General features: G+C 38.7%; 1 protein-coding gene across 5 annotated transcripts in view; it reads right to left on the reverse strand.

The window, feature by feature from the left end:
- The window catches only part of LOC139478215 (dual specificity protein phosphatase CDC14AB-like), a 41,968-nt gene extending 33,269 nt beyond the window's left edge, over window positions 1–8,699 (reverse strand). For all 5 annotated transcript variants that reach the window (XM_071260603.1, XM_071260606.1, XM_071260605.1 and 2 more), the window contains exons 1-3: window positions 8,362–8,699; window positions 6,747–6,837; window positions 4,778–4,853 (exon numbers count right to left, since the gene is read on the reverse strand). In XM_071260603.1, coding sequence (XP_071116704.1) covers window positions 4,778–4,853; window positions 6,747–6,837; window positions 8,362–8,410 — 216 coding nt within the window. In that variant the 5' untranslated portion in view covers window positions 8,411–8,699. The remainder of the gene's footprint in view (window positions 1–4,777; window positions 4,854–6,746; window positions 6,838–8,361) is intronic.
- Window positions 8,700–12,784: the final 4,085 nt, after the last annotated feature.

Raw genomic sequence — 12,784 nt, forward strand, 5'->3', positions numbered from 1 at the left:
ACTTGACCAAAATTATCTGTGGACAAGTTGGATATGACTAAAATGGCTAACCTTGGTATGACAAAACACTTGAAGCTGAAGATTTAGAGGGCCCCTAGATTCAAGTTCTATAGGTGAAGACCTCAAGGACTTTAGGACCCCCCTCAATTTTTGAACATAGAATAGGCAAACGGGTAAACATGGTAACAGACTTTTCTTGTTTCTGATTATAACTAACAGATATATGGGTTTTCCAATTTCAAATTTTCATGTTCAGTGCTAAGTTCTGCTGTGAACCATGGCTGACTTGACCTATATGTGGTCAGTCCACTACCATGATACAACTACAAACGGCAACCCTTTGCAATCAAACAGTTTCTTTCAGAATATCTAATGTATTCTATACTTGACGTTTCTTTTTAACTATTAATAAATACGAATAAATTATATATATATATGTGTGTGTAAGCTACACAAATAGTATATCAAGCACAATGTTCATTTTCAGGAACTCTTTTTAAGTCATACAAGTATCAAACCAATCAATCATGTTAACTACCATTCATATTCAGATGGAGAAAATCTTATTTTTATTTCCGATATATCAGCAACATTGGGCTATAGGTAAATGTGGTTATTGCTCCTGACTGCATCATACATACATTTGGGGTAGTGCTCCCAACTTGCACTTTTACACCACTGCATTAAGAGCCAAACTAGTCAACCAGTGGTTTCAGAGACTGCCACATGCAATGGTAACTTGCCATGATGGCTTTTTTTATCAGCATGATAAGTCATACAGATTAACCTTAAATGTCAGTATTCTTACACGAAAAAGAGAACCTTTGCATTGGATTCTTCACATCAAAAGTAAAGACAAATTTACAAGCCAATAAATAAAAAGCTTTCTTTGAAGTAAAATGTCCTATTATTTCCTATGTTAAAGTGATCTCAAACTTAGGTATTAAACCTGGCCTCTAATCACTTCTCTGAGTAAATGACTGAAACTCAGGAAGGACAACCTTTTGTGAAAATATAAAATATGTGTACCTTACATGCAAGCCCTACAGCTCTGGTCTAATCTGACATGAGCTATGGGCTAGTTGTCTATGGCCTAGTGGTCTACTCTGTGAGCTGTAGTTGTTTGTTTCTTGTTTAACGCTGCACTCAGCAATATTCCAGCTATGTGACGCCTGTCTGTAAATAATCAAGTCTGGACCAGACAATCCAGTGATTGACATCATTAGCATCAATCCACGCATTTGCGATACAATGACATTTATCAACCAAGTCAGCGAGCCTGACCTCCCGATCCTGTTAGTCACCTCTTATGACAAGCATAGTTGCCTTTTACATACAGCAAGCATGGGTTGTTGAAGACCTATTCCATCCCGGACTTCCAGCCCTTATGATCTCTCTGCATGAATGTTTTCATTTAACATTTTTTTTGTGTCATGAATGTTTTAGGAAATCTTTAGATTCTACCTGGGGAAAACAGTGAAATGGCATTTTAATATAGCAAATTTTCAAATCAGATCAGCTTCTAGACCATGGACCAACCGTATTCCAACCCTGTATTATGCCCCAAAGATTTTTTTTTAAATTTTGGTAACAGTACACATGGTGTAGGAGAATGTCCTATAAAACATTGAAAAAAATCTTGAAAATGTCCTAATATCATTTTTCAAACTGCACAGTACTCAAAATGAAGCCTGAAAGTAAAAGGGCGATCTTGGTGATTGTCCGACCTAAGGTTAAAAGTTGATAAAAAAGGGGTCCATAGTTTCAAATAAAATAACAAACGTGTGATTTGCAAGACAAAAGGCATCAAGACATTTTTATGATTTATCATTTTTGGGGGGAACATTCTTCAATATCATTAAAAAGAAATTTTAAATCTCAGAGATTTGGGTTGACAGCCAGTCTGTGTCCTAGAAAATGGACAAATCTGAAACACTGCTGAAACAGACAGAAACACCAAGAAGCTCACAACCCAACTTAATTTCAAACACTGGGATATGTATACCCGGGGCTGTGACTCATGTTGGTGACATGGGTCAACACCAGAATCTTGCCAACTGTGGAACTGGGCAACCTGCCAGGCTATCTTACACCATGTACATGCAATTAACTTTTCATACATGGGCCATATCAAAATAGTAGAGCTTGTAACAGCAATGGCAAAGACTCACTTATATCTTGCTAATAAAGTACATGTTCTTCTACAAATGTGATACTGTAAACTCATTTGGGGGGTTAATCTGCGAAAGAATAAGAGAAACAATGCCATTATTTCAAGATTTCAGATTTACTGAGGTGATTAGACTTGTAGTCAAGCAGCATTAGGCTGTCGTTCCAGCCCATGTTTATAGTGTAAGGTGTTATAGTGTTGCAATAGTAACTTAATAAAAATTGTAGATGTCACCAAGTATCATATTCAGTTATCCAACGGTTGTTTAACAACAAAAGCGAGAGTGAATCTTGGGACTCCATAAATCTTAATTTAATTACAATATATGGATTATCATTGTTATGATGAGTGAGTGAGCTGTGTTTAACGCCGCTTTGAACAGTATTCCTGTTATATCACAGCGTGTCGACCTAATGTGGGACGAAAACCCGAAGAGATGCAGCTCTCAGACGGTTACAACTTTGGTGAAACCGACGAGCACTCCTATGGTGCTGACATACCTAGAAACATAATCGGGGCAAACCGGGATTAGAACCCACGATCATAGACTCTGGCACAGCCAAGGGACGCAGCTCTGCACAGCAAATTGCGGACCCTTAGACGACTGGGCCACCTGGGCCACCCGTGCCCCCTCATTGCTATGAAGGGTCCCTTACTTTCATTCTTCAAACATATAGTGCGATTTATTCTCATTAAAATATTTTTAGGGTCCAAGACATGAACATGGAGGTCCCAAACTTGATGTCCAAGACATTTACTGACGTCATAACACTGCACATGCTCAGAAGCCTGTCAAGGTGGGGATTTCAATATCATTTGAAGAAAACCATTGACAATTTGACAACTTGAACTACCAGAATACAGATGTCAATTGAATTAGGAAACTCTATGCAATCTACAACTGATCAGGCGGATAAATTTAATGATTCAAACAGCCAGACGTGTTTGAAAACCACAATGTAAACTATTTGCATCTATTCACTGTCTATCCGTATGTGCAAAAGAAGCACATTTTGCTTCAAGTAAACACAAATGTTATACAACATATTCGGAAAGTATAATATCTGCTATCACTGGCTGTGTATGCCTCACTGGAAACAGGCTTTTTTAACACGGCCCACACTATCAGATGCTTAATCAGTTAAGAAGTTTTTTGCCTCAAATGTATTTAATTATCATTAGGAGTCATCACGACCTTCAGATTGAAAGAGTTAAAAGAGAACCTAGATAAACCTGTTAGTGTTTCAGGTGGGTTCTTTTGCAATGGCATTGACTGATTGCTATCCACAATGTCCCAGTACAACACATAGTTTTCAAATTGGTAATGATATCAGTGAATGCGTGAAAAGCATGAAAATGTCTGGTACCTTTTGTTTCAAGAACATCACTGACAGTTAATAAATACTAAATGCACAGGTACATGAATAACAGTGACAATATCTCAATAGTATCAGTATCAACCAACAACTCATACTGAGTCATAAACAGTGATAAAAGAAAGAGGTAGGTCCCATAAAAGTACCGAGCAAATGTTTGATGATAGCCTGCTTTTGTCACCATATTAAAGCAAACAGACCATATAAACCTGTTCGACAGTTCTGCAACAGTCATTCTGAATCACATCAGTCTGGGAGGAAGTAAACATGCAAAGGACCTAAACATTCGTCGTCTCCTGCAGCAATGTCAGTGTGGGTTCACTGGGTTGTCAGTGTATTTACCCAGTAACAAACCAGCCAACTGTCTGTTCAATCTGACTCCAGGGCTCATGGGGATGTTTTGAACCATTCAGTATTTTCTAATAAGTTATCATACACATTGCAGTCTGTGACTTTAGTCACTTGTCCAAAGTCAGCATCAAGTAAACTTCTGTTAGGTCTAGTAATTTCAGCTGATGAAGTACCAAATATGATAACATGAAAATGAACTGAAAATAATGATATTACCAGGTATTTTATCTAGACGTGCTCAGAGGCCAATATTCAGCCACAAGTCTGCAGCAAAAACGTTACAACGAATTCCCAATTGGGAACGAAAGATTTCCCAATTCATGTAACAGTGATTATGTATTATTATATATAACAAATAACTATTTTTATGGCTTTGAAGAAGTAATCTGTATTTATTGATAACAGGACCAACAAATAGGAACAGGTTTTGAGGCTTCTTTTTATAAGTTTGCATTGAAAAATCAAAATATTGCTTTTTCGCAATTTGCCTGCCAGGGGCACTTAGTGAAAAATCCAAGATAAGTCCCCGACTACAGTTTTTTTGTTTCTTGTTTAATACCATACTCAGCAATATTCCAGCTATATGACGGCGGTCTGCAAATAATTGTGTATGGACCAGACAATCCAGTGATTGACATCATGCTCGTTGATCCACGCAATTGGGATACGATGACATGCATCAACCAAGTCAGTGAGCCTGACACCCGATCCTGTTAGTCGCTGAAGGCCTATTCAACCCCACATCTTCACGGGTCCCCTGACTACAGAGGGGCTGGCTCATAGACTTTTGGGCACAGACTGGTTTGGGTTTTATTAGTTTCTTTGAGCATTCAATATATTTTAGATATTTTTTTAGCAAAGATGGCAACAGTAATCTCACCTTTAACTTCTTGTTCACTTTACAACAGTATCTGTAGAGAAGGGCTAAATTCAAGGGTCCAAAGTCTGCATAGAAACTGGAAGGAAGAACATGCATATCATCACAAACAGACCTGCAGTAGTTGTACAACTCATTATCAAAAGGGTTAGGAACAGAGGTTCATATTTTTTGCATCTGGATTTAAACCATTATGATGAAGCCACACTACTGTTCTTGCACAAGGAATTCACTGGCCATTCTGAATGTACATATTAAACAAGCAAAACTGAAGTAACTTCAGATCATTATGCAAAACCCATAACAAAATTATGTTCTACCATAACCTGATTTAAAGGTCAGAGAACCACTCGAATCTGCTGATTCCGGGAGTAAAGCAAACTCTCCCTTTCTGGGCTCAATGATACTCCTGCCCTTTTTTAAATCTTTGATTATATTCTTACGTGGAAGATGATTTTTTCCCGAGGACTACTGTTCTAAAAAATGTGATTTTCCACGTTTCCGCAGAGATTTCACATCCCTGAATATTGTGGGGCATGTAGTAAATATGAATGCTGTTCAAAAATAAAAAACACATGAACTATCGTCGGATCATACGTTTTCGGATGTCATGTTTTTTGGACGGACATGTTTACTGCAATTTCTCGCGCTATAACGAGGCATGTGACATCATCAAGGTATCACCTGGAAGCACTTTCGCGGTCAGCTGAACAAAATGCTTCTTTAACACTAGTTCGGAAGCATTCAGAGTTTTGACGCCCATACCACAATAACGAAGAAGAATAAAATTGATCTACACTGACTGATCACAATGTAAATTTGTTAAAAACTTAATTTCCATGTTGAGAAGGTTCTTTAAACTTTTCTTAAAGCTAACTCTGTATTTCTTTGGTATTATGACTAAACTTGGACACTGTACATTGACTGGAATACCCCGTCTTCCGCCAACCAATCAGTAATAGGTGAGTGAGATGTTTTACAGTTGTTTACGTTATGAGTGACATAACAAGGTCAGCATCCGAAAACACTTCCACACGGGGATATGCAAGACTACATAAGACATTTGTAAGAATGCTGTAAAATATATTTCTTCTCACAGTATGAAATTAAGGTAAATTCTGTGCATTCGTGATTACTGAAGTAAATAATCAAAGCTAAATCAACACTTTTAAAAAACTGGCATAGCTTCTGCACACCTGGCTACCAAGTAGGTTTTGGGTAAATACTGCCATAAACCTCACACACCCCCAACTGCAAAAGCATGCAATGTCTGACCCCTTCCCCCATGTTGAAGTATATTGAACATGTTGAAAGAAAGCTGAACTTACTATCTTAAAACCTGGAATAAGCTTTTAATGGAAAGTAATTGTGTAACACGAGTTAGACATCACAAGTATGTAATACGCCCTAGGGCCCACGATATCCAGTTTTCTAAGCATTAATTATTACAATAATGTGTCAATGCCGCAGAGATCTAGATCTAACCCTTTCATTGTCACACGCATAACTATCATTACCAGCCAATTATTACTAGTAGCAAAGACTCCAGTCATCAGGTCATCACATATTAACACAATGACTATTATTAGCCAATGATTAGCTGACAGATAGACACGACCATTGGTGATTGTAGATTTCTCCCAAAATCTAGCTCTTTCACATGAACTACTAGTCCAAAATAAGGTGCCAACTGGTCGGATTTGACCAATGGGGTCTATCCCTGGCTGAACTTACAAGACAGAAGGAATATTTTCTTGGCATGGGCGGAGGACTAGTTAGAGATTATTAAATTTTGGGAAGAGGCTACTTCTTGTCCCAACAGAGATGACGATGCCATTCTTCAATGTGATTCGGCATTTCCAGCACCCCTTGTTTAGTCATGTTAGTAGGTACTAGGTATACAAATAAATCTACTCGGACGTTTCACCACCAGGCACAGAATGTTCAACTTGATAATATGATATGTACTCACTTTTCATACACAAGTTCTTCATCTATGCAGAAGTAATGAGTATGGGCTGTAGACTTTGGCTTCACTCGCAAGGTTGCAAAATAGAGGCGATCTGAAAATAAACAACATTGCTCTGTTTTAATTACCATGCTTACATGCTCAGGGAAAAGCTAGCCATTTAAACACTTTCAAGAAGAATCCAATGGAAAACCTGAGAGTATACATGCTTTGTGTCTGTAAACATGGTAAATCTTACTGTAGCATGCTCTATATCATGTAAACACTGTGTAAATGTCTATCAAGTATCATATCTGTATGTATAAGAAGTTTCATTAAGTACTACTACTAGTAGGGCTATAATATGACACATATATCCAAACTCACAGTAGAAACGTCTCATTCCAGTGACTGTAACATACTCATGTTAAATACTGTGGTCAAACCATAGCAGGGTGTCATGATACATAAACCCCATGCATCGAAAAATATCAGGATACTCAGTGACAGTACAATATCGACCACAACACATAATTTGTGGTCATTTGTATGTAACTCAATTAACAAGTTGAAGAGCTTGTTGCTACAAACAAAAAGCCTCATCTGTGAGTGAGTGAATGACTTCATCAGCACTTTGAACAATATACCAGTAATATGACAGCGTGTCAGGTTAATGCGAAACTCAGTGGGAGGAAAGCCTGAGGTGTTGCAGGTCTTAAATGTTAACCACTTTGGTTAAATTGACAAGCACGGCCTTGTCTGTGTGTCTGTTAGCCTAGCAGATAGAATATTTATTACATGGTCCTGTGGGCGCAGTTATTGTAAAACACTTTAAATATTACTTTTAGAATTCAAACATGAATCAATACATGGAAATAAGTATCGTCTAGATCAAGTAACATTTACAATTTTCATGAGTGAGTCTTGTTTTACACCGGTTTTAGCAATATCCCACCAATGTCACGGCAGGGCACACCAGAAATGGGCTTCACACATTGTTCACATTCAAACCCGGGTCTTCAGCAAGACGAGCAAACACATTAACCACTAGGCTACCCCACCACGCCAAGATTTTTCATGAACTTGTTCAGTGATTTGTCTACAGACACACGTCATTATGATATTTTCATGATTTTACCAAATTTGGATAAGACATTCCTCTCTATGCCATCACCAAAATTGACAAAATATCTCCATGACATTTTGGATGACAGTCAGTCAATGCTCAAGGAAATGAACCGATCTGAAACCCTGCTTATTAGCAGTATCAATAACCACAATTAACGCAACTGAGAAAGTACTCTTGGGGGGGGGGGGGGGGCGTTCGTGTGTACATAGCTTATAGGGTTATTGACCACTTTCTCCATTTCACAAGCCCACATGATCACATGCCAATGTGTAGAACCGTTTCTTACAATCGGTAAGAACGATTTCGCTTTACACTTTAATAGTAGTTGGGACCTTTGAAAGAATATTGCTAAATCTCATGAGGATATATTCTTAATAAGAAAATAGAAAGAAAATGATAGTTAGCGACAGTGAAATGCTTGACACGATTGAACACGTTTGATTTGCCTCGAATAACATACAAACGAGGTCTGTACACTACTAAATAATAAAGGAGACAATAAAATCTTACCTTTGATAAACTCCGATGCGCTTCCTATGATATCATGTTCATCTGCCATAATGTGAAAATAGCCTAACCTCGAGTGTCAAATTCTATCACGCGAAGTAAGACCTGTGGATTTGTTTACAACCGAGTCCTGCTCTGTAATCACATGCATGGGAAGAACTCTGTCCAATCTGGGATCTGTAGATCCCCAAATATCACCGATATGCTTTCTATAGTAATTAACCAAATGCATGAAGTGGTGGCAGATCCAGATGTCCGGGGATAAACTCAAATATTGAACAGTTATTTCAAAATGTCAAATTCACTATCGTCTGTGTAGCTGACGGCCATGTTTGAACAGAACGAATAGACGGGAACTGGCACGTGATCTACATTCGACCAATCACGTGCAGTACAACAACAGTAGTCATGACGATTTCACCTCTGACCAATCAAAGGTTTGTTTGGCACATCTTGGCTAGAAACACTTCCGAAAAGCGGGGTTACTGCCCCATTTAGCATTCTGATACAGACACCAATGGATCGATGGCAAGTAACGGCACATCGTTGAATTCGTATTTCATCAATTCCGTATCGACTCCTGTTCTCATATGGTTAACTATGACACGTTGAGCATGTTAAGACGAGAAACAAATTAAGCGCACCGAACGTGTCGTCGATCCGCGGAACATGAATGAAAACCTGACTTGAGCTTCGAGTAATTAATAAATTATGAAATGGTGTACGTCGTGAACTTAAGTCGTGAGAAAGGAATACTGTCATTCTGCTCGAAAACAGGCGTGTGGTGTACATGACGGTGGTGTGTTTTTGTTTTGTTGTTTGTTTGTTTTTGTTTTCTTTTTTTCTCTTTTCTTTTTTTTCTTTTTTTGGGTGTGTGTGTGTGTGTGTGTGTGTGTGTATTACATTCCTTTGAAATAAACAACAAAAACAACAACATACGTTTTTTATGTTTTTCAAAATACAATTGCTAACAATTAACTAGGGTGGTTTATATGGCCATTGCAAAATTATCACCGGAGTGATCATGTAGACAGGATTTCTTCAGAGTTTGTGATTTTTACAGTTGCCCAATGTTTGTTTGCTGTTAAGCGCCACCCTCCGCAGTATTCCAGCTATATGACGGCGGTCTGTTAATAATCGATCTGGACCAGACAATCCACAGTGATTGATACCATGAGCATCGATCCGCGCAAGAGAGTACTATAACCAGGAGCCTGACCAGCCGATCCCGTTAGTCGCCTCTTGCGACAAGCATGGGTTGCTGTACACCAATTCTCTAATACACGGATCACCACGGGTCACCATTGTCCAGTGAGCATGCTGAGTATTGGTGCTTGGGGATATGAAAACAGTTTATAATTTATTATAGAGTAAATTGGTAGTGAATGCTTAATACAATGTAGATATAGGTTATCGTTATAGTTTCATCATCTCCAAGATCTTCTGTTACTTTTCATTGTGTTATCATTTGTCAAATTGTAAATAAAACTGTCTTATGATTTGTTTGTTTGTTGTTTAACGCCACAATCAGCAATTTTCAAGCTATATGACGGCGGTTTGGAAATAATCGAGTCTGGACCAGATAATCAAGTGACTGATATCATGAGCATCGATCCACGCAATTGGGATACGATGACATGCATCGATCAAGTCAGCGAGTCTGACCACCCAATCCTGTTAGTCGCCTCTTACGACAAGCATAGTCGTCTGTTACGGCAAGCATGGGTTGTTGAAGACCAGTATTCGACCCCGGATCTTCACGGGTCTATCGATGTAAATTATATTGTGTATTTTTCGGTATCAGTTTATTCAGGGGAAATGTCCGTGTGGGTTATTGTCCGAGTGGGAAATTTTCATGTAGGGAAATGTCATTCACTCAAGTATACCCGGGCGAAAGTGCTAAAATAGGTACTAAATACTAATAACCGTCAAACATATAACTGTTGACATTATTCAGTTGGTTAAAAAATAAAAATATATATTCCGTGTTTAAAACAGCGAATATTAGATCTAATCCCAATGATAAGATTTAAGACAAGTCCACTGCAGTTCATCTGTATCTTTTACACGAGATTTTGTAAAGAAGTTGTAGAACATAACTATGGTTTAAAATTGTAGTTTAACTGTTATATTTACCTGTAAGTACTTGGAATTAACAGAAACAAAAACAAAGTAACTACAATGTGAAAATACAATTTTCTTTGTATGCGAAGTATCTTCGTTTCTACATTCATACTGATGCTGTCATGGTATGAACCCCCGACCTTCAGACTCTCCGGGGGTTGGTCGGGTAGCCTAGTGGTTAAAGCGTTCGCTCGTCACGCTGAAGACCCGGGTTCGATTCCCGACATGGGTACAATGTGTGAAGCGCATTTCTGGTGTCCCCCGCCGTGTTATTGCTGGAATATTGCTAAAAGCGGCGTACAACTATATTCACTCACTCACTCAGGCTCTCCGTTCTTATTGTCTTCAATAGACGTGTGTCCAATAGGAAGCCATGTTCCAATGGGACAGCGTCGTTATGCTTGAGAACTACTCATAGGGATACCAGTGAGTGAGTCTTGTTTTACACCGCTTTTAGCAATATCACGGCGGAGGACACCAGAAATGTGCTTCACACAGTGTACCCGTGTGGGGAATCGAACCCGGGCCTTTAGCATGATGAGCGAACGCCTTAACCACTAGACTACCTCACCGTCCCCTAATGGACAATGAACTGTGTTATTTTATATTAAAAATATAAACCTGCATGCTCATAATTATTTATCATATTCCTTCGCCCACAAGTGTTAGATATCAGCCAGTTCGCCACAATATTTAAACATATACAATTGTGAAACTTAAGTGTCATTTCAGCGCGCAGTAAAGTCCACTCAGTTACACCATTCATTATTCGTTTCTTGCTGGATATATAACATAACATGTGATACATTCACCACGCCAGGCCTGAATTAATAAACCAATCGTACAGATTGCCTCAGCGTAAAGCCAAATGGGAACTACAGATTGCTGTATATCTATTAATTTTTAAATTATCTTCTTCATAGTAATTTTTAGACAATGTTGTATCTCATATGCCTCATGGCCGGGTATTGTATAACTTTTATGTATTTTTTTTATTGGTTTTGATAGATATACGTGACATAGTCATTAAATACTTTTCTTATTCTCCTCCTACGGACCTTATCATCCGATTAAACACACACATCCGAGGTAATTGACACCAATGATTGTGTTATTGTGCATGTCTTTGTCAGGTAATCGGAGGGACTGAGTGGTGTTATCACTAATTATACTTGTAATACAGTCATAAACTGCGCATCAGACGCACAAAGACAAATACACATGTGCCGGTTATACCCTGGAGCGTGGATAACAACGGACGTTGTGATTGTTGTATTAAATGCAGCTGATTTATTTTTGTTTTGAGGCGAAGTGAAATACGGTTAAATTTAACGTGGCGTTCAAGATCATAGCATATGTAGCGACGAGCATGCACATGTGTCTGTGTGGGCGTGTGCATATATGCCGGTTTAATAGTGCAGCTTACTGAGATGTGGTGCCGCGATTCATCTTCCCGAGGCAAAGGCGTTATGGACGCAGTCTTCTGCATTACCGAGACTGTCAGAAGGACTGTATTCCTGGTAGCAAACCCGGGGACTCTCCCAATCAGTCAACAGATTGGAAGGTACCAAACCTAAGGCACCGATAACAATAGGGAGTTGGACAACTTGGTACTTGGGATGCAAGCGTGACATTTCGAAAGCGAGGTCCGCATATTTGCCATGTTTTTCCTCAATCTTGTCAATCACATTAGTGTCAAAAGGGACAGAAAATTAAATGATATAAAATATTTCATTGGATTTATCAAAAAGGACAATTATTATTATTATTATTATTATTATTATTATTATTATTATTATTATTATTATTATTATATCAGCAGATAATAGCCAAATAAACCTGTGTGTAGACTTTGCCTAGTTGACCTAATTAGACATCCTGTGTTTTGTTTTGACTGTTGAACATCTGGTACATAGCAGAGTATCGGCAAGGTCATTTGTTGGACAGTAAGAGACCTTATCAGATGAAGTCCTGACAGGGGCAGTGTGCCTGCCAGTTAGTTTCCCTGGGAAATTAATTCCACCGTTCACGGTCTTTACATCGATACCCAATCCAGACACATTTAGGGACTCCGAGCCGTAATGCAGAGCGTCAGGCAGGGTAACAACAAGTACCATCTTATAGCTTCTCTTGGCATATGCCGCAGTAGGGGGATCGAACCACCGACCTCTGGCTCTCAGGGCAGACTTTTGTTTTATATGATGAACTGAACATCGCTGTTGCAATAATACGCCCCAATCACTGCATACTATGGTGTTCTCAGTTGGGCATACACGTTTAGTTTACTAAGAGCCAACGGCAG

Source organism: Haliotis cracherodii, unplaced genomic scaffold (genome assembly GCF_022045235.1).
Source record: "Haliotis cracherodii isolate W230 unplaced genomic scaffold, xgHalCrac1.p SCAF_4, whole genome shotgun sequence".
Classification (NCBI taxonomy): Eukaryota; Metazoa; Mollusca; class Gastropoda; order Lepetellida; family Haliotidae; genus Haliotis; species Haliotis cracherodii.